The sequence below is a fragment of the Mixophyes fleayi genome, chromosome 7 (assembly GCF_038048845.1).
Source record: "Mixophyes fleayi isolate aMixFle1 chromosome 7, aMixFle1.hap1, whole genome shotgun sequence".
Taxonomy (NCBI): Eukaryota; Metazoa; Chordata; class Amphibia; order Anura; family Limnodynastidae; genus Mixophyes; species Mixophyes fleayi.
This window is the reverse complement of record NC_134408.1, coordinates 146,412,678-146,436,185: the sequence shown is the minus strand read 5'-3', so window position 1 is coordinate 146,436,185 and position 23,508 is coordinate 146,412,678. Positions and strand designations below refer to the sequence as shown.

Genomic DNA, 23,508 nt, shown 5'->3' with positions numbered 1-23,508 from the left:
AATTGCACAAGCCTACAGAAATTAGACATAGATATGATGCAGTTTGTGTATACTTGTCTTACCAATTTATGAAAATGGCCTAATCCAATAGGTCACCTCTGCATCCCCTCCCTCATGCATCTCCCAGAGGACTGTTAAAAAAATATTTTGAATTAAGTTCTAAGATACATTCTCACATTGCCAAAAGCAGCGTGAGGGGAGAGGCTCCCAGGCATCTAAATTTAGACACTTACTGTAATCACATTCGCTGAGAAAAGGACACAAAAAAAAAAAAAAAGTGGTAAACTGGTGTGAAAAATTGTTGAGTGAAGATGTGGGTGGACACAGTCATCGTGGTAAGTGTGATATGGATGTGACACAAGTTATGTCTGATCAGAACACAGACGTCTCCATCTACTAGTCACACAGCCCCCTCCTCCTCCTCTGGTGTCTGCCCTCACCCAGTAATTATATGGTGCCCCCTTACCTGGCATAAGACTCTACCAAGGTGCTTCTCATAGTCCTTCTTAGGTTTCTCCATCCCCTTCTCCAGGTGAAGCAGGGCCCCGTGTCTGGGATGGGCCCCGTGGCTTCTCTTCATCACTGCAACAGTCTTCATTCTGCTCTCTGAAATAAGACAGCCCAGACTTACTGATAGACCTACACTTTAAAACTCACGTAGCATCTACCAGCAGCATTCTGATGTTGGAGTTTAACTAGGATAATCCTGAATTAGTAAATAAAGTGGGACCAAGGACACCATGTTATTTGTAGGACAAAACTATAACCTGGAACAGACTGTGGAAATAAGGGACAGGTGGCAACAATGGTACTGACATATGACAGGTATAAGTGCTACTTTGTGTCATATCACTGAAGTTCCATCCTATGAACTAAATTCCTCCCATACATCTTTACAATGATTATTAACAGGCAGTGCCCCAGTAGAGTTTACAGTATAAATTCTCCAACACATAGATACTCAGATTACCAGGGTGTTTTGAAACTGTGGGAGAATACAGGAGAGCCCCCCACACAGGGTTACATAGCCTCCACACATAATGGTCAGTACAAAACTCAGCTTCAGTGATTTGATTTAGCAATACTGACCACCATGCTACACCCATCCTAATTTTCCCAGCTTTATAGTTGTGGAACTCTACCAGCTAATATTGGTCATTGTATAGATAGCCCCATGCTGCTAAGATGACAACACTGTTTAGTAGACTCTCCAACAACAATCACTGTCTAAACATCCCAGAGTATACTGGGAGATACATCTACCAGCATACATTACACAGCTGAACCATCTAGGAAACATTCTCCCCCATTTACTGGAATTAGGATAGCATATGAACTGTATCCAAAGTCCAAACATATTAGGACACAGTGTACTAACCTGCAACCCTCCCCCTGTTGTGTAACCACAGGGCCCATAAATTGATCATATCAGTAAATAAACATACACTGCAGCCTCTAACTTACCTCTCAGTCTTACACAGCAGCAGCTACTACACAGCACTCAATTTCAGTGGGATATAATGGGCTTCTCAGGTGATTTATATATATATTAATCCAGGGACCACTCCCTGCAGTTTTGTGTCAAATGGTTTCACCTGGTTCTGTTATCCCCAGTCCAATCATTTAGATATTACTGATGGCTAGTCACACTGTATGCTTACATTTAATGTATTAGTCCACTATTCTCAGGATCATGTTTTACAGACATATTAAAATAGAATTTTGAGAACAAAAATAAAAATACTATTGAAGTTAAAATAGAATTTTGACCATTCTTACAATAATGCAGTCATTCAATAAAAGTGCAAAAAAATAAATTACACTTTTAGTTTATTAATGAGGAATGGATGTGTTAAAAAAAAAAAAAACATGCACATATAGGCAACCAATTGCTGGTGTACTACAAATACCAGCATGGTTTAAAGTAGCCTAAAATTTTGCATGCAGAATTTTCCAGCATCCACATCCAACTATGTGAGCACACAGTGAGAATATAATTTGGCAAGGGTAGAAACAGCGATAAGGCTTCTCCCCCATTTATTGCAGGGATAGAAATCCACCTATCGCCATGATTTACCTTTAAGAATGTTGGTACTTATCATTTTCCCTTGTATTTTTCTTCAGGCTGCTATTAATAATTTATTATGCTGGACTACCATGGCAACCACAGTCACATGGCACAGATACGACATAGTGAGCAGAGAGGCTTTGGAATACCCCTTTGAGCTCTAACTGCACTATCCTTCTTCTCCCTCCTCTGCCACAACAGACTGTCTGTGGCTGGCAGCCATTTTTGTTTGCCAACCAGAGAGCTTTTAAAGAGGAGAAAAAGATTTGTAGCAGTGTTGCTAAAAAAAAATCAGAGGATTCTTAAAAAGGTAAATATCTTTCTGTTTAAAGAAGAAAAGTCCAGCATGCTTTGCCAGCAAACAGCCAGCCGAAAATTGTCAGGGCTTGCTGGGACCTGTAGTTTCACAACACCTAGAGAGTCACAGGTTGGCCAGGCCTGATTTACTGCATCAAAAGCAAAGATGTTGCATATTATTTTACAAAATAAAACTCCATTGAACGGCTCCCATTGTCCAGATTTCAGCAGCAGGGAAGCTATAAACATCTATAGTTACCACAAAGACATGCAGAAAAACCACATTCTTTTGAATATTGGTTTAACTCAGAATAAGGTTTCATCCGCTGTGTGTAGATGTGGGTACCGTGTATCCTGTGACACTATTTGTGTAATTCTTGAGAGAAAGAAAAAAAAAATTAGATATTGCTAACTAACAAAGCAAAGAGAAATCTTATTTCCTTGTCTAACATGCACTGTGATACTATTTATCATATGGTGACAAACTTTGCCATGCTATCATTCTGCGGTGAATGTTGCAAGAGGATAGTTTGCAAAATGGACCCAGAGGAAAAATAATGAGTGTTCCACTAATAAAGTCTTTATCAACCTATTTAAAATGCATTTTTTTATTTGTTTTGTATATGTTTTATTTATCACTAATAAACATTATGTTATTTACACACATCATGAACCTAGGCGTTAATATAAATATATAAATAAATAAATATATATATATATATATATATATATATATATATATATATATATACATATATATATATATATATATACATATATATATATATATTTATTTGGAGCACAAACCATGTAGCAGTTATTTAGTGCAGTGACAAGCAGGCAGTAGAGTTGTATAATATTCACACTTATCTACACTTACACATAAATAAAAAAAATCTGCGTGCATCCACACTTGCGCCTGAAGGGGTGTGACGGTGGAGGGAGGGGACGGTAGAACAATGGCTGAGTACAGTCAGGGCGTGTACGCAGAATTGCATTTTCTGTGTGTATTTAAAAAAATAAAATTAACAATGCTTTCATTTGTACTACTGTGAAGCCTGAAGCCTAACAGCAAATGCATTTTTCCCTATGAAAATAAATCTTTAAAAATCGTTTTGCGCATCCAACCTGGTTCTGCGTATACAGGTGTAAGCCCGCCTGCCGTAAACGTGGAGCACCGGCTGTGCTTGAGATACGTTCTACTAAATATTTCTTGCGTGCGTATTTTTGGGCTTTAAACTACACCCAAGTTGCATTCAACCCTACATCAGGCTCTTATTCTCTAGACAAGTGCATTATAATCAACTTCTGCAAACATGACATGATGGGATTTGTAGTGCTACCAGATCCGTCAGCACAGCGCGTGCTGTGTTTAGACCCATAGACACAGCAGTAATGTGGGCTGTAAAATGATTGCATTCCTGATTGCTTATCTGCAGACGTTTATTTATTGCTATGTGGTCAGACGTGCAATATCTTCAATTAAAATAAGAACAATATCTGTACTCTTAGCCAACCCCCAAAAATAAAATAAACAAAAAAAAATAATACTTATATATATATATATATATATATATATATATATATATATATATCATACTTGCCAACTTTTCCTCGTTTGCTTCAGGGAGATCCTGGAGGAGGTGGGCGTGCGGGGGCGTTTCTTGACGAATCTCATAATTTTGGCCCCGCCCCCTAAACGATTGTCACAATTTTGGTAAATTACAGCAGGGGGTGGGGCTAAGATGACACAATATTTGTCATTAAGCCCCGCCCCACCCCTTATCTATTGCGAGGGCGTGAACCAGGAGGTTGGCCTGCTTGCCCGGGAGGTCTCCCAGAAATGCAGAGCTCGCCTGGGAGGTCTCCCAGAAATGCGGGAGTCTTCCGGACATTCCGGGAGAGTAGGCAACTATGCATTAAAGAAAAGCAGCTAATGAATCTCTAGAGATTGAAATGTCTTTTACATTTCTGTCTCCATTACTGAAGTCATGTTGTCTTCCCTGTCAGTCTTTGCTTAAATCTTGGTCTCCATGAAAATGGCCACCTCCATAGGCATCAATACATGGACATAGGAGACAATTTCTGAACTGTCCTCATGCCACAGGTGGCAAAGCCAACCACGTCTTGTACTGGCTCAGCATCAGGGAGAATGCCAGACTTTTCAGGGAGTGAGGGAGATCACCCCTATTTCAGGGAGTCTCCCTGACATTCAGGGAGAGTTGGCAAGTATGATATATATATATAGTGAACAGTCCTCTTGTTCTCTTATCTTGCATTTACCCGTGGACTGGTTTGGGTTTTGGATCTGGATTAGCTTCGTGTTTTGCTTTTGGTTTTGGAGTTTTTAGAAAAAATGCAAGATAAGAGAACAAGAGGACTGTTCACTATATATATATATATATATATATATATATATATATATATATATATATATATATATATATAGTGAACAGTCCTCTTGTTCTCTTATCTTGCATTTACAAAGTCATTGAATATACTATTAAAATTCTTGTGTTAGATCCACATAAACGCTGGTCCTTCACATTAAACAAGTATAAAAATTGAAGTTAATTAATTCTTAGCAACGCCATAGGAGCAAAAAGTCTACAATGTACAATGGACAAAATTTCGCAGCTGTAGAAATAACTTCCATAAATATAACGGTTCTTAGGTTCATATGTTAGTCTCTGTTATTAATATATATTCTTATACCAGGGCAATTTTTGATATCTGCACCCATAAGTACATCTTTGGTCCTGCACAAATTTACATTTCTTTCTTCATAATCTGAATGAACTCAATTGAACTGTGCACTCACTTTACATTGATTGATCTTTCTGGACTCCTCCTGTGTTTTTCAGCCATGCAGTTATACCATAAGATAGAGTTATGTTTGTTGCCTTGGGATGTGACTTTTGTTGTAGACCAAAGTGTGTATGTTAGTGAATTTAGACTGTAAGCTCCAACGGGGCAGGGACTGATATGAGTTCTCTGTACAGCGCTGCGGAATTAGTGGCGCTATATAAATAAATGATGATGATGATAAGATAAACTGTCCTTGAGATTGTGATAAATGTAATATTTTTAGTTTAGTAACAAGGTTTTCACTAATTAGCCTCCTCATTTATCATAGTGCTGATCGTCTTTCTAATTAGCCATTTATTCGTTCCTGTGTAACAGTATTTTTAAGACATTGGACATTATTAATATTGTAATCACAACATTGTAGCTAAAATCTACTAGTACTGTTCTGTGTATTCACTTGTGTGACGGATTTATTATTATTCGGGTGTGGCCAGGCTGACAGAGATTTATGATAACGTGTTCTTGTTGAAGGTTTTATATATTGATCTGAAGGAATGTATATGATAATACTGTGATATATGTGTGTAACAATCACTTTCAATGGTGAATCCCGCTACATAGACCTCTTTTTTGACATATATTGTTATAATTGTTCACCAATATGCACTTACTAGTACGGATTATATGACTGAAACTTAATTTTATTAATTGAATAATGACTTGAACAGTCCATATAGCTCCTCACATGCCACCATTATTGTGGTTACAGACACCTAAAAAAGGTCCCACCCCTCCCCCAACACCCACCTGTCCTGTGAACTAAACCAGCTGGTAGGAGCACTTGTGAAACTCCGGCTGTGTAAAGATCTCATCTGGAGCAAATTGCATTTATTTGGTCGCTGACGGGGCAGACTGGAGGTTCCCAGGCAGATTTGGCGCAGCACCATTTCTAAAGGGAATATTGAGAGGATTTAAACTAGAGATGCTCAGGTTCGGTTCCTCAAGAACAGAACACACCCAAACTTAGGGGGATCTGAGTAACCGGCTCGGTACTGTCGCACGCCTTTGGAATTCAAAACGAGGCGAAACATCATTGTGACGTCGTCAGGTCTTGCAAGTTTTGGATTTATTTTTAAGAACCAACATAGTGAGGGGTGGGAGGGAGGGAGGACCCACATTTTTCTTTTCTGCCACTGCTGTGTGCCAATGTGTCCTAGATGTGGTAGGAACTGCCGTGTGTTTGTGTCATTGCTCTGTCGCTTACCATCCAGCCAGGTCGCTGCAGTATTTGTCCAAAAGTGTATGAAAATAATATTGTGACCTGTGAGTTGGTCAAAATTGACTGCAAATTGCTTGAAATTAGAGTTATTGAGGTTAATAATAATGTAGGTTAAAAAAAAAAAGAGCAAAAATATGTGATTTTAGCATATTTTAGGATTTTTTCTAAAAACTCCAAAACCAAAAGCAAAACACGAAGCTAATCCAGATCCAAAACCCAAACCAGTCCACGGGGGTCAGTGAGCATCTCTAATTTAAACCCCATACAGATATATGCTTTGTGTACAGAAGCTGCATGGTCCACTGATTTCAGTGCCATCCTGGTAGTGTTTGGTGTGGTGGAGGATTGTGATGAGCGAGGATTTAGACCTAACCTGCACAGAACTTACCATGTGGTTCCGTGCTCACCACAATCACCACATGGACAACACTGTTGCTAGGTCCATATTTAAATGACTGGTCGTCAAGTGGCCAATAAGATTGGTTCCTTCTTCTGTGCCACCGGTAGCATGGAGTAATGGTAAAGCTTGAGAGAAATGGTGGTCTATGGCGGACTTGAGTCTGGCGTCTCTGTGTCCAGTGGACAAGATATCAGTTATGGTGGGTTACGTGCTGCCCTTGTGCGCTCAATTTGCTTAGCGTTGCTGCCGTGCTTCCTAGCAGCCTTGGAATCGATTTGCTCTACTACTTGTAAGGTTGCCCCGTTAAGTGTGACTTACTGTTTAAAGTTCGCACCATCTACCGGGAGGTGTAGGATAGTCATGAAGCATTCCTTGCTCAGTGCCGTCCAGGTGCCTAGTTTTGCAATCACATGAAATAACATGAGTCCATTTTTGTTTGCAGGATGAGATAATTTATGAGATAGAGAGGTAGACAAGGGGCTCTTAGAGGGACAGTTCCCTGTTTTGCGGGAGGCCACAACCCGTTTCTCCTTTCAGAAGTACTTCCTTTTTCCACGACATCTGTGAGGTGCTAAATTAGGTCCCGTGATATACTTATAACATACTTTCCTACTTTCTTTTCCTCTCGAATCTCCCGGAGGGGTGATGAAATCTGAGTGCTGAGAGAGGCTGGGGGCTGCGCGGTGGAAGAATAGTCTGTTCTTCCGGGAGACCTACCTGGAATTCCGGAGTCTCCCGGACATTCCCGCGAGTGTCGGGCTTTTAATGGGATGCATTTTGCACCATCCAGTTGCGTCTTTTGTTGGACGAATAAAAACACAGTCCTGGTGCACTTCCACCAATGTAACTAAAACATTCAACTTCATAACAATAAAATCTGTAATGTCTCCTCACTTTAGGTTTGAGTGAATGAAGGAGAATATCCTAAAGCAGTGATAGGCAATCTGACACGCATCAGGGACCCTCTAACCTTCGAAGGGCCACACAGTCCCTGTATTCTCAGCAATAAGTTAAAGCAAAACATTTAATGAAAGAAAAAGACACAGATCTGTAATAACATATCAGCCGGCATTGTCCTAAAGTGATCGTAGGATGGACAATGAAATTATCCTTTCTCTCTTTCCGCCATCCACATTTTCAGGAGGGTCTCACAAAACTAAGCAGGCGCTGATTTTACTGGGGCAGTCCAAAGAACCAGGATGTGGGTGGGCACCTGGTGCATACTTGCCTACTTTCAGTAGGCGATGTCTGGGAGAGGGACGTGACTAATGGGCGGGAGGGGGCAGTGCGCCTCAAATCGCATCATTTTGACCCCGCCCCCACGAGTAAAATTAAATTGTAAAATTACGTTTTGTTCTCGGTGAATCACGTCATTTTAACAAGGGAATTCCGGGATACGGGAGAAATGCCAGCTCTCGCGGGAGCCTGCGAGACTGACCCGAATTTCGGGAGTTTCCCTTCCGGGAGAGTTGGCAAGTATGACCTAGTGATTGGCAGAAAAATGATCATTTACACAAGTGGCTCAATCAATTTATAGGTTCATAGCAGGTGCTTGAAAGGGCGGGGTTATCCAGCAAGGAACAAATACAGAGACATGTGCAAATGTCTGCAACTGAGATTCCTGCATTTTTATGCCCAAATGGAAATAGCAACTCATTTGCTGGTTGTAGTCGTGCGCTGGGGGATTTTTCTCTAGAAAAATAATAATTTAATAATGGCAAATAAAGATATAATGCGTGTGTTCATTTTTATAGTTTGGAAATGATCTTTAGTATCTTTTAAGCTACATATCATCATCATCATCATCATCATCATACATAGACAATTGCTTTGATAGTAATGACTAATACTATGAAGTATATTTCTATATAATTATATACTAGTGTACATATACCATAACCTCCAGAGCCGGTTCAGTTTCAGATGCAGCAGCTCAGTGTCAGAGTCTTGTCACTGAAGTGAAAGGGGAAGTACACAGTACAGCAGAGTCAGACAGATCGGGAAATTCCTCATTCATGAAAGAAATACAATGTAATCTTATTACACAATCAGAACCCGGTCATTTACTAATCCAGCCAGAGGGGTTAAGGCTGCACTCTGCTGAGCTGAGAGTACCAGGAGGATGGGGGACCCTGGAGAGGAAGGTGGGTGCCTTAATACAGCTACAAAGGTCACATCTCACTCCCGTCACTGACTTTTCTTTGTGTTCCAGCAACATGACAAAGTCTTCTTCAATCTGCTGTGTTGTATTGTGGTTCATTGAACTAATACACGGAGAGAAAGATACAGATCTGTAGTGTCAGTATAGGCAGAGATGTGTTGAATGATTAGATCTTGTGGTTAAATTAGGTCTTATTGGAGATGCAGCTTATAAAGATTATGCACATACATGATGACGTTTTACTGATTGGAATATACATTGTTATAGCCTGTAGGCGCAGTTGTAGCTGTTTTAAGTAATCAGGGTTTAAAAGGACATTATGATCAAAATGGTATAATTGTAATATATGTATAAATGTTAATAGCTGGTAGCGGGTGGAATAAATTCTCAGTTTGTTTGAAAAACAATATATAAGGCTTATAGGGTTTATGTAGATGAGCATCATTAAATCTAATGTGACACATTCCATTATTGTGATGAATTACTATTATTATTATTTTTTATTATTATTATTATTATTATTACAAAGAAAAGATAATATTATTATTATTATTATTATTATTATTTTTATTATTATTATTACAAAGAAAATATATTATTATTATTATTAATATTATTTTATTATTATTATTATTATTATTATTATTATTATTATTACAAATAAAATATAATATTATTATTATTTTTAATATTAAGGCGCTATACAGAGTGTACAGATAAGACATCAATGAGATTGTATAGGAACAAAGAATTGTTCTGTTCCTTTTTATTTTGGAAAAGGGTCCAAAACAGCGCAGTCCCATGTCCTCGTACAAGCACTTTAATTAGTCGCAGAATAAGCGCCTCTCAATGGCGATCGTGTGCGCAATCCCTGAGAAATACAACGGGAATACTGAAACATTGGTTCTAAAACAATTAAACACAGAAAAATGTCTTTGACACCTGGAGTGTATTTGATGTAACATTGATAACAGTCTCCTAGAATTAAAATACTAAAACATTTAAAAAAAAATCACAATGCCATCCAATTAACAGTCTTCATAGACGGCAATACCAACAGTGACACCTATTGATGGTAATGCTATTTTAGTATAAGGGGTGCAGCATATTAAAATAAATCAATATAATTATGATTTTTGTTCTGGTGACATGGTAGATATGTCGCTCTACAGTCTACATTTATCTTAGTGCAGCAAAATAAAGTTTTGTGAGGATAATTAGATTAGTTGCTGTATCCAATATAGACGGTAGAGGTCTGAGTAGGGCAGGGGCGGATCTAGACTTTATGTTTAGGGGGGGCGATTTTGCATAATCACGCCCCTCCTTTGCTCTGATTGGCTGGCCCGCGTTAAACCCCGCCTTCCGTGTGCGATTGGCCCCGCCCCCTCCCATTGTGATCGCCGGCTGGGACCACTCTGATTGGTTGGCCCACATTTAGCCCCGCCCCCCACTCGCGCTTAGCCTCGCCCCTCCTTTGATCGGCGGCTGGGACCTAGCTTTTTGCTGCTAGGGGGGGCGAATGCCCCGATCGCCCCCCCCCCCCCTGGATCCGCCACTGGAGTAGGGGATGACCAGTGACAAGAGATTTCCAATAGTCTTTGCTGGGCATTATAAGTGCATGAATTGAAGTTTTTGCAATATCCTCTGTGAGATATGTGTGGATAGTGCAGATTGTTCTCAGTCCTGCTCTCACGCTACCTGAGCAGGGGCAAACACAGGATTTGTAGAGGGGGGGGGGGGTTTCCACAGCACACCACCATTGGGCGTGACCAGCATGCATGGGGGCGTGGCTATAATTTTAGACAGTGCTTGGCTGCTCTCCAACTCTTCCTATCCCCATAATATACATGGGTAATGCTGCGTGGACTACTGTTAGGTGCACGCAGATCTCCCTTTTCAAGCAGAGCCGTGTGAAGTGGGGACAGGTTCCAGCCACCTCAATTATACAGTGTCCCAGGCTTGGAGGGGGGTTTCCAGGCACCAGGAAACCCCTGGCACTTGCTAAATGAGCCGGCGCCAGGCCTCAGTGTACTGCGCCACGGCACATGTGTCAGCCAGCACCAGTGTGGAACACGTCTTCTCCACAATGAGATCATCATGGGGACAACAGATAAGGGGATAGGAGCCATCCACTTCACACACAGCAATGTTGGTTTGCAGCTCAGAGGGTTATTTGAGTATAGAAGGAGAATAAATGTAAGTTTGAACTGTGTAGAGGGTTGATAATGGGGTATAATAGCCTAGAGAGTTGGTTGAGGAATATGAAAAACTTGCCTAAAGAGGTGATTTTTCAGGTAACATTCCCAGGACTGGAGGCTAGCGGAAGGTCTTGTATGAGGGAGGGAATTCTACAGATTGGGTGCAGTCCAAAATATGCCCTGTAACCAGGAACGGTAGCATGACATGAGTGTGTGTGTGAGCGATCTTGGGCCAAGTGGAGGAATTGAGCTGGGAGATATATATTGAGAGTAAAGAGATATTTGTTGGTGCCGTTGTGTGAATGACTTTATAGGTTAGTGGAAGTAATTTATATTGTGTATAGATTAGCAAAGCTGATAAGCAAGAGAACATTTTGTGAAGAAAATTAGTCTAGATGCCTTATCCAAAAATAGATTGTAGAAAAGTCTGGTTAGGGGATGACCAGTAAGAAGGGATTCCAATAATTACATAGTTACATAGTTGATGAGGTTGAAAAAAGACACCAGTCCATCAAGTTCAACCTATTTTGGATCTCCTGCGATCCTGCACTTATATTTGAAATTAATCCAGAGTAAGCAACTGCCAATCTGTTTCAATTTTGAAAATCCCCCCAGACTCAATATTGCAATCCAATTTTTACCCTATATCCACTACTATCCTTTATTTTAAATTAACGGTCATATCTCTGGATACACCTTTCCACTAAAAATTTGTCTAACCCTTTCTTAAACATATCTATTGAATCTGCCATCACAACCTTCCCTGGCAATGAATTCCATATCTTGACTGCCCTTACTGTAAAGAACCCCTTCCTTTGCTGGTTGTGAAATTTAATGCGGGACATTATAAGTGCATGAATTTAAGTTCTTGCAGTGTCCTGTGTGAGATATGTGACTATGTTGGAGATGTTCCTTAGATATGTTTAACCAGTAACAGGATCTGGCCACAGATTAGAGGTGTAGAACACAGACACAGTTGTAGTCTAGGACGACACCTAAGCAACAAGCGTCTGTTGACTGTTGGAAAGAGTCTTAGCATAGTTTTCAAAAGATTGAGTTTCATTTGTCAGTAACTTGGGCCAACAAAGATGGTGATAGATCCGAAGAGGGAAGATAATTTGATAATTTGAGTATCGTCTGCAAAGAGGGGATCTGAATTCCAAAGGAACTTATTAGTTTCCCAAGAGAAATGGTAAATATGGTAAATATAGAGAAGAGTCTTGTGGAGAGTGATGTAGATGCAGAAGGAGAATTTGGATCATCAATTAGGATGTTAATATAACCCGAGATGATGGTGGGGAACCAGATGTGACCTTCATAAATTCCCAGAGAGTGTCAGATTGTTTTTCCCCAGACTACTGACAATCTAAACTGATATCTGTCAACAGACCTCTCACTACCCTTCGTTCCCAGAAAGATATGGTTGTTCCAGGTACACCACCACCAAATTTAATCAGAGTGCAAAGACCTGAGCCTGTTCCTCTGTTCTCTTAAAGTCCTATGATGGTCCCACGTTAGCTTAACACCTTCATGGACAGTCAGACATTTGTTTATTTCTCAACAAACTACTTTCATCTTGGTTCTGCCTACAAATATCAGCCCCTGTTGTGTCTAGGTGACACTTTAACATAAAAATACAGTTGTGGTGCTCTAAAAGGAATGAATAATTTGGATGCAACGTCATATTTGTGTCACACAAAGAATCAAACTTGTTTTTGAGATAACATTGCTTAAAATAGAACTTTTGTTGTAGAGTTAATAAAGTTGATATCAATCAAAATTTACATGAATAGGATTTCAAGACTACATTTTAAAAGCTGTGCACCCAACCTGTCAAATGTAGATGATGTCAACCGCTATTTGTAACTACATAAGTGACCACAAGAGGGCGACCACCAAGTAGGAAACATTTCTTCCTTATTACAGATCCACTTCCTAATTCTCGCACGTTCTCTTCTAGATAACTGCTGGACAGTAAAGCTAACGGTAACCACATAGTTATCACTGTACCATTATTGTCATTCTTTTATTAATAATCAATGTTATGCACTTTATATAAGCTTACGCTGTGTTAATATGCAGCCAGACACTGGTATTATTGGCTGATTATCCTAACCTCATTCATGTTGCAACAGTCACCTGATACTATGACTTGTATTATTATAACAATGTGACCATTACTTCCTTATTTGCTGTAGAACATCTAATACCACATTTTGTGTCTCCTATTAGTATTACATGCTCTGTTATCTCTTGATCCATGTGGTTACACTATGGTCATTGGTGGGAAATCCACTAGACTTTAGGGGGCTTCACATGCGGACCCCAAATTACATTCTTATTTCCCCTTAGCTTAAAAAATATAAATAAATAGTTAAAAATGAACAACAACATAATTCCCAATAATGTCACCAGTACTAGTACCCAATAATATGCCAGCAGTAACATTGATGCCTATTAGCCACCTGTTGCCGTGGTGACCACTAATAAGGTAGTAGTAATAATGGCCAGTATTGTACCAGTAGTATTAGTACTAATTTCTAGTAATGTGCCAGTAGTATTAGTACTAATTCCTAGTAATGTGCCAGTAGTATTAATACTTATTTCTAGTAATGTGCCAGTAGTATTAGTACTAATTCCCAGTAATGTGCCAGTAGTATTAGTACTAATTCCCAGTAATGTGCCAGTAGTATTAGTACTAATTTCTAGTAATGTGCCAGTAGTATTAGTACTAATTACTAGTAATGTGCCAGTAGTATTAGTACTAATTCCTAGTAATGTGCCAGTAGTATTAGTACTAATTCCCAGTAATGTGCCAGTAGTATTAGTACTAATTTCTAGTAATGTGCCAGTAGTATTAGTACTAATTCCTAGTAATGTGCCAGTAGTATTAGTACTAATTCCCAGTAATGTGCCAGTAGTATTAGTACTAATTCCCAGTAATGTGCCAGTAGTATTAGTACTAATTTCTAGTAATGTGCCAGTAGTATTAGTACTAATTCCTAGTAATGTGCCAGTAGTATTAGTACTAATTTCTAGTAATGTGCCAGTAGTATTAGTACTAATTCCCAGTAATGTGCCAGTAGTATTAGTACTAATTTCTAGTAATGTGCCAGCAGTATTAGTACTAATTCCTAGTAATGTGCCAGTAGTATTAATACTAATTTATAGTAATGTGCCAGTAGTATTAGTACTAATTCCCAGTAATGTGCCAGTAGTATTAGTACTAATTTCTAGCAATGTGCCAGTAGTATTAGTACTAATTCCTAGTAATGTGCCAGTAGTATTAGTACTAATTCCTAGTAATGTGCCAGTAGTATCAGTACTAATTTCTAGTAATGTGCCAGTAGTATTAGTACTAATTTCTAGTAATGTGCCAGTAGTATTAGTACTAATTCCCAGTAATGTGCCAGTAGTATTAGTACTAATTCCTAGTAATGTGCCAGTAGTATTAGTACTAATTCCCAGTAATGTGCCAGTAGTATTAATACTAATTTCTAGTAATGTGCCAGTAGTATTAGTACTAATTCCTAGTAATGTGCCAGTAGTATTAGTACTAATTCCTAGTAATGTGCCAGTAGTATCAGTACTAATTCCTAGTAATGTGCCAGTAGTATTAGTACTAATTTCTAGTAATGTGCCAGTAGTATTAGTACTAATTCCCAGTAATGTGCCAGTAGTATTAGTACTAATTCCTAGTAATGTGCCAGTAGTATTAGTACTAATTCCTAGTAATGTGCCAGTAGTATTAGTACTAATTCCTAGTAATGTGCCAGTAGTATTAGTACTAATTCCCAGTAATGTGCCAGTAGTATTAGTACTAATTCCTAGTAATGTGCCAGTAGTATTAGTACTAATTCCCAGTAATGTGCCAGTAGTATTAGTACTAATTCCCAGTAATGTGCCAGTAGTATTAGTACTAATTCCCAGTAATGTGCCAGTTCATCTAGTAGTACTACTGAAACTTAACGCTGCGCCTATTCTCAGTAACTGACCCTCCGGCCACTGTGACATCAGGCAGCTGATTTCCCTCATTCATGGAGGGGAAACGTAGGGAAGATAAAATAAATTAAAAATAAAAATGTATTTTAATAAAATGGTGTTTCCGATGCTGCTCCCTAGCTCAGGACTCAGTGAGAGTACAGGAGGGTAATATGCGCTATCTGCTAACATGGAAGACTTCTCAATTTATAATCTGTAAAACCAATGTTCATATTGCACACGTAATAAAACGACAATTTATATTAAGCCATAACTTGTGATCTGTTTCTTAAGATGCACCAAGAAATCGGAAGTATGGAGCGATTGCAGAACCTGATAATGACCAAAGTCCGGAGTACATGGCTGAAAAGGTTTCCATTCCATACACGGAACGGGTGAGTTATAATTTCTGATGACTGAGCCGTAGAACACGTCCTCGGGGGTGGAGCAGTGACGCTAATGGAACTGTGCCTTGAAATGCACTTTCTAGGCGCAAAAGTGCAACTGGGATGTGTCTCATTAAATGTTTGGGTTGAGTCACAGTGTGAACCCGAATAAAATTAAAAGCAATGTATACTCCTACAGAAGTGCCCTCTTCATGTCCTTTATCTCAGTTACATAATCCCATCACGCAGGGCAACATCTTGTTTCTGCGTATTGGTGTAAAAATATGGAGAAGGCGACTGGGGCAGATTATGTACAATAATGTACAATCGCGGACCTTAGAGAACTATAATCCACATTATATATTATTATATATTATATATTGAATTGGATACAATTTACTTTTTCATTTAGTTTATTTTAAAAAATATTTCTGTTACTATTGACTTCTAAAATGTAGAGAATAAGAATATATAGTAAGGATAGTTTCTATCTTGCAGAGAAGCAGGAATTTGATTTTAAGGGACAAATCTTGAAAACATGGGACTGGCCCTAAATAGTAGGGACAGTCGGCAACTGTGCTTGTAATCCGTACTCATCAAGGAACGATCATCGATTCGGATAACTCCTCCCATTGTCTGGCAAACACCTTTGCACACTCGCAGGCTATCCTGGCCCACGTATGCAGGCGGTTCCCCATAAAACTGGATGAAGATGTGCAAGAGAAGATGCATCACCCAACAGATGTGCATTATGCTGTGATTTTGCATTTTTGCCGTTGATCAGGGGCAGACCTAGACTTTGATTTTGCATAGCCACGCCCCTCCTTAATTCTGATTGCTTGGCTCCTCCTCCCTTCCCCTATGATTGGACCTCTCCCCCGCATTTTAATGGGATGAAGATTGCTGCTGGGAGGGAGGGGGGAGATTGCCCGGATCGCCCCCCTCTAGATCCGCCAGTGCAGTTCATGAATTACCCTTAGAATTTTTTGGGGGGGTGAAGTTTGTTAAATGGAAAAATATTTTAAACTAGAATACAAACAAATTGAAAAGGGCGTGAATACAACAAAACTGAAAGTAAATGACCTAATTTTAATAATGAGGTTCTGTATAATATAAAGTTTTTAGGGCACTCTTTAGTACCTACAAGATATACAAAAAAACAAAAACATGTACAGGGTGAATAAGTAAAACTACAAATGCACCCCTGTTTCTGTGAAGCAGGTGACTTATGTTCTCTTACCTGAAGACTGTAAATTCTCAGTTGCTCCTATATAAAGCTTCTTGTATAAAATCCCTGTTTATCAGACATGGACCCAAACACCCAGACAACGTAATTGTCTCTGTACAGTGATGAACTAAAGATATAAACGTTCTACCCCTAGTGGAATGTTGATCTCATGGTGATTTCATATGACCCAGAATTATCCCTGAGGTTACATTGTCTCCATGTGATATACTATCTATGGTGAAACTTTGTAAGACAGATCTGCTGTGTTAATGAGATTCTGAAAACATCATTGTTATTCATAAGATAAGGTCCTAGCCCTAAATGTAAATATACCCAAAGTACATAGCCCTACTGTCATTTAAGGTCAGGAAGAAATTGTAAATGGTTTAATTGTGTGAAGGCTGTAATGGGAGACAGCAGTATGATTTTATGGTGTTAATTGTGTTATAAAATCAGAGCTTGATTGAGGCCCCCTGTCCTAAGTGTCCCTGGGGAGCACTTAAGACAGGGGCGTCCCTATCGTCTAAATTTAAGAGTATATTGTCATCATTCAGGGAGAGTTACTTACCCAATTTTGAGTGACATGGTTTTGAATATACTACACTATTAGGAGCCTTTATGATCTAAATTAGTAATAGTGCCCCCTAGATACTCTGAATAAAAGCTTCTCCTTGATAATCTTAATTAATAATAGTACCACCATGACTATCTAAATTAATAATAGTGCCCCTTGATGATTGTAATTAATGAAAGTGCCCCCTTCCCTTAATTATCTAAATTAATAAATGTGCCCCCTTGGGCATTGTATAAAATGACATCAAATACATATTTTACATATCTTTCATTTCCAGATGTGTAAATTAACAGTTAATTTTGCACAAAGATCCTCCACCTCTAGGGGGCCAAATATTACTCAAAGTTCACCCCCAAATTACTGTTCGTTTATTGCCAGTAGTTACCACCCACAAGTCTCTAACCTGAGTCCTTGCACAAATTCTCCTGTCCACTCCATGTAACTCGCGTAGCCCTAAATTACTGCCCAATCTAACTTACTGGATGCATTGAGAGATAGAGATATCAAGTTCAAGGCTTATTCACATATATGTGCTGGGAAAATGGGTAAAGAAAAGCATAAATCAACGTGTGCTTTAGTCTGATTTTAGGGATTATTGCAGATTTTGTTTCCTTGTCCTATTTTACTGGAATCGCGCATTAATGCACAAGAAAAAGTCTTGCCAAGTTATAACATTTTAAATGCAGCGTTAACATTTTAAAATGCAACGATGGCAGCAGGCCCGTAAGAAGCCACTCATAGTACGAGTTTGAATGCGCATTTCAGGTCTTTGTTAGCATCTAAAAAGCTCATTACCAGCAAATAGGTCTGGCCAAGCCTTGAGTGTCCACGGCTATACCATGGTATAAGCGCTTAGCGCTCTTAGCGTGTTACATGCACTATTATATATAACGGCATTTACCCAAAGCAGCTGCGTGTTCTGCTTACATTTAAGTCCTGTCAGTCAGTCTGCATTGGATTTCCCATCCCTTACAGCAGTCCTATTGGCCAACATGACGCGTTTCACCACATACACCTTGGTTTTCTCGCTTCCTTCCTTCTTATTTTCTACTTGCCTGAAGTAAATGAATTTACTGATATAAAATGTGTTTTTGTTCTTTTATATGTTGTCTATTTATATATTTCATACTTCGTACCCTCACAGCCGGGGTTCAGCTTCCGCAAACTCTGGGCTTTCACCGGACCTGGTTTCCTGATGAGCATCGCTTACCTGGATCCTGGGAACATTGAGTCCGACCTGCAGTGCGGATCCATCGCTGGATTCAAGGTAAACACGAGAGACTTGTATACAGAGAGCAACAGGAGATGTATCTACATATTGCATATTACATATTAAATTACTTATGATAACTTCTTTTTTTTTCTTTGCCGGAAAAAGTTGAAAAACCCAACATTACAGTCATCCTTAAAACCAAAAATAATTATGCTCCAATGTGAATTTGATGACTTCAAAAATAAATGCAATTTGTTCTGGTGGAATATGTCTGATTGTTTAATAAGTATACACCTGGTAGTGTGATCACTGAAGGCGTATAGTGATGTTATGTCACTCACAGGTCATCAATGTGTAGTGATCCTTCCAAGAAGTGTTGTTATTGATATCAAGGACCTGACCGGTGTCCTTTAAATAGCTTCTTTGGGTACTGACTGATGGCTGTAGGAAAAGGTCTGTGTACTGTTAGATATTGGACGTAAGTGAGTTGATGCCGAGAGACCTACCTGATGGTTTATTCAGAGTCTTGTGGATTTTGGGTTTGGGACAATAAATCACTGAAAGTCTGTGGTCCTTCATGTACAAGAATTCAAGTTTTTATTTACTCGAGATTCCCTTAGTGAAGGCTTCCTTCAAAAGTATTCCTATCTCCCTGTTAAATGACACAGTTGAGTCTTTATTAAGCAGTTCATTAGTAGTTCCATCTCCTAACTGCCTCTGAATCTCTTGTAGGTAATCAGTTGTGTTTAGTATGGTCACTCCCCCACCCTTATCAGCAGGTTTAATGACAATATTAGCATTTTGTCCCAGTAGTGTAAGTCTATATATGTATAAAATTTGTTTCAAGTATTTTCTGGAGCAAATTTTAAACCCTTATTCAGTAGGGTAATTTGTGGATCGGTACGTTCGTTATCACTTAAGTTGAAGACACCTTCCATTTTTGTTTTTATCTCCTTGGTTTTGGCTTGGCCCCCAGTCTTTTTGCCTCCTCTCTTTCCTCTCGACACCCTGGTCTTTCTGTGCTCTTGTCTCTCTGCACACGGTCTCTGCCCAAGTCTACGGGTGTCAAGTTTCATGGCCCTGTTCCTACTGGGTCTGACTCTAAAAAATTTTGACCAAAGGTTCCTGCATCAATATCTGGGATAGAATCATTAATGGTAAAATCCTGGGTACTTGTAATGTTTTCAAGAAGAGCTTGTTTTGTCTATTTGTTTAATGGCCCCTTTAGTGAAGTTGACCCTCGCTAGTTCCATTCGCTTGATCTTCTTCTCATACTTCCTCAATGGAGTACCTACGTTCTTGGGGTTTTAATGGTGGGTATAGTCTCTTTTGGTGGTTATATCTCTCGGTTTATTTGAGGGTCTTATATGTTTTCATTACAGCTTGGTATTGGGGAGTATGTTTATTATTGAGAAAGGTCTTCCAATTTGGATGTATTGAAATTGTATTCAAATAATATGTAGTAGTTGTCCTTTACCAGTTCCGATAATCCAGCTCGTGTTCATTAATATCCCTAAGGATTTTTTTCTCTTTAGTTTGTATGATGTTTGTCTCTATTCGTTTATTTTACTGAGTATGAGGTTATTAAAATCCTCACGGTGCTCAATAGGTTTAAGTTTCTTTTATATAGGTTCAATCTCTTTATCACAGTTCAGAAGGGAGATCTCTCTCTCCTCTAGTATACATTTCATAAGTAGAAAGGAACATGAATCTAGGGTGGATGTCATTCTTCCAAAAAAATGTGATCTTCAGAAACCAACGTGGGGTTTTTGAAGATCGTCAACCCTGCAGGTATATTATTATTTTCAATATATTACTTTAATGTGGTCGATTCCCACCGTCTCTTGACCTCAATGGTAAGTCATTTTTCATGTTTTAGGAAAATATTGCAAAGATTGTCCTCACAAGTGTCAGGTTCAATTTCTAGCTTTTTTTTTTGAGAAAATCTCATCAAGCCTAGACAATGAGTCCTTTCTTGGTGTGTCTATCGTACCTGTCAGATCTCTAATAAGCGATATAAAATGAGTGACTATTGTAGATTTTACAGTGCTTTCAAGGGAGATTAAATGGCTGCTGATAATCGTGGGAGTTGTAAGAGATAGTAATGCAAATGGTAAATGAGAAACACGTATATGGACCAGTGTAGACATAGGCAAACCGAGGGGAGTTTCCTAATGCCGGAAAACCCCCCCTCCAAGCCTGGGGCACTGTATAATTCAGGTGGTTGAACCCTGCTCCCGCATCACACAGCTCATGTAAATCATGAAATACATTTATTAGGATGATCTTAATGTCTACTGAACATAAAATACATTCTTACAGTTGCTCATGATTACAAACACATGTTATAGCATGCATACGAGACTGTCATCATTACTGATCAGGACTTAGACTAGTCCTGTAGCTGGAGCAAAAGATACGGCAGAAAAATACAGAGTTCACAGACATATCTCTCGGTGCTGGGCAGAGTGATGTTGCGTACAACACGCTCAGAATTGGCAGATACGCGCCTTGATAAATCAGGCCCAATATGTTTAGTCCACTCGATATATTCTTGGGTTCAAATATATATTGGTAACACATGTAGGCAGTATATCAGTACAAGTCTGTGGATTTGCAGAAAATAATAAGACCTTAAATTAAAAAAACTGTTGTATGTAGAAAACCGACGTTATAATGGCTGTTCCCAGTTTAATACATAGACTCCTTACTGTTATTTCCCGCTAATGGATGTTTACACAGGCAAAGGCTTTATTTGAGGGACATACTTCTTAGGTGAATTGAACTAATAGGTGGAACGTGGACGGCCATCCAACGACCCCATCGTTATTTAAGACCAACTGTTTAATACGTTGGTATGCACACACTATCCCTGAATAAGCCCTGCTTTGCATAGGGGTGAAACGCGTAGGGTCAGTATAAAGACTTACGCAGCTGCGTCCGATCACTCTGCTGGAAAACCGCTAAATGCAGAGAAATAGAAACGGAACGAAACGGAGAGCCCCCGTCGCCTTAAGGGGGGAATCATCCGGTGCAGACTGGGCGATTAAACTCGCTGCTACTGTAGCTGCTCGCACTGGATATTTTACTCCGGAGGAATGTCACCTCCCCCCACATAACAACAGGGGAGAAGGAGTAGAGAAGTGCATCCAGTGTGTCCACGAGGACGCCGGGTGAGTGATACAAACTACTAATTACTATATATGCAAACTTTGCCATCTTTGAGATCTGTTGAATATTGGAACATTTATTAACAACGTTATATGATTGTGCTTGGTACCCGCTGAAACATCGCTTCTTGCCATCACCCATACTGTTGTGGAATATATTGTGTGGTTTTCACTAAATAGGAAAGTTTACGCTAAGGACTTTATTGTCTTATGTATGTATAGGAGAAGTTTGATGTGACAGGCATAACCTATTTGCTAAACATTTAATTATTGCAAAATATTTGCTTTTTAATGAAATCCATTGTTTACCTTTGCATACTACAAGTGATTGCTTATACAATTTTTGATGTGACAGGCATAAGATATTCGCTAAACATTTTGTCATTGTCACGGCTAACGGCTATTGTCATAAGCTTGTAGAACAGGATGTAGAGGTCTTCACCTATAGCAGCCGCCTTTCCGGTAGAGCTTGTCGCGCTCCTGTACTAAGAAGCGGTCAGCATGGGTGAGCAAGTCGCGGCGCCACGGCTCGTAACATTCATCAACGTTATTCATTGTTTACCTTTGAATACTATAAGTGAGAGTCATTTTGTAATTTTTATGTTTTGTTTATATAAAGATGTGTTTTCTAATACTGTCCTCTTAGTGTTCTCTACACAGGTCCATACGTGTTTCTCATATACCACATTACTATCTTTTACAACTTATACAACTATAGCCCTCTATTTTGCGCCTCGGGAAACTTTTCTGTTCTGGTTCTAGTTGGGAGCTATTTTGGGCATTCACTCCCCACACATCCCCATTGGCCGCATCTCTCACACTGCCAGGGCATAGCACAGTGTAGATCATACAGTCCAGTAAGAGCTGCAAGATTTCTGGCTATAGCTGCCATCACGGTGAGGAAAGACCTAGCCGCCGCTGCAGCAAACCACGGGTGGGAGAGTTTAGTGTGGTAGAGGACACCTCTGTCTGTATGATGTAGTCACTGCCAGTGTTATTTGTGTTCTTCCAGTTGCTGTGGGTCCTACTTGGTGCCACTGTCCTAGGTCTTGTGTGCCAGAGGCTGGCTGTGCGGCTCGGAGTGGTGACGGGCAGAGACTTGGCTCAAGTCTGCCGTTCTTACTACCCTAAGGTAAGATCATGACAAGTAATCAGGTTTGAATGATGAAAATATGAGACAACTTAAGGGTTCAATGGGGTGACAAGGAATTGATGTTCAAGCTTTTCATGTACAATAGTCTTCCTGCTACGACGTGAGTTTTCTGTTCCACTGGAGGACAGTTCTGGGCGGCAATGAGTCAATTATCCATCGTTCTCAGTCACTGTCTTGTGTGTCAGTAAAACGATATGGATATCATTATTTTAGGGTAGGATAGAGAGGGAATTTGACAAGGGCATACAGCTCAACAGGGGGCCATTGGTGGGTTACAGTGGGGGCATTTGGACTGTTGGCTCAGACTCTTAAGTGGTTCCAGCCCTGGTCAAACTCTTCACCTCGATCAACGTGAAACTGAAGTTTGGTTAAGGGGTTTTGTTGTATGTTCCATAGAATTTGGGCAGATGCTTATTTATTGCGAAATACCCAGAGTACAAGGTTTTCTGTGTATATTGATCCACTTGGGATGATAGATTTATTGGGTCTTCTACTGGTGATCGAACTTCATAATTTGCCCATTGAGAACAGTAAAGACTAAGCAGTGTTTCATGTGGGTGATGAGTATGTGGAGACCCAGGAGCCTATGGCA

At 39.5% G+C, this 23,508-nt stretch overlaps 2 protein-coding genes across 4 annotated transcripts in view; one reads left to right on the top strand and one right to left on the bottom strand.

The window, feature by feature from the left end:
- The window catches only part of LOC142098319 (histone H2B-like), a 25,714-nt gene extending 16,881 nt beyond the window's left edge, over positions 1-8,833 (bottom strand). Inside the window, exons 1-2 of one of the 3 annotated variants that reach the window (XM_075181067.1) lie at positions 8,747-8,833; positions 467-606 (exon numbers count right to left, since the gene is read on the bottom strand). In XM_075181067.1, coding sequence (XP_075037168.1) covers positions 467-598 — 132 coding nt within the window. In that variant the 5' untranslated portion in view covers positions 599-606; positions 8,747-8,833. Of the gene's footprint in view, positions 1-466; positions 607-970; positions 1,403-1,464; positions 1,524-8,746 lie in introns of those variants that run through there. The other 2 variants (XM_075181066.1, XM_075181062.1) reach the window with 2 other exon arrangements.
- SLC11A1 (solute carrier family 11 member 1) overlaps positions 8,798-23,508 on the top strand; it is a 27,778-nt gene continuing 13,067 nt past the window's right edge. The window contains exons 1-4 of the mRNA XM_075181061.1: positions 8,798-8,996; positions 15,487-15,587; positions 18,525-18,647; positions 22,776-22,895. Of these exons, the coding sequence (XP_075037162.1) occupies positions 8,975-8,996; positions 15,487-15,587; positions 18,525-18,647; positions 22,776-22,895 (366 nt within the window). The 5' untranslated portion in view covers positions 8,798-8,974. The remainder of the gene's footprint in view (positions 8,997-15,486; positions 15,588-18,524; positions 18,648-22,775; positions 22,896-23,508) is intronic.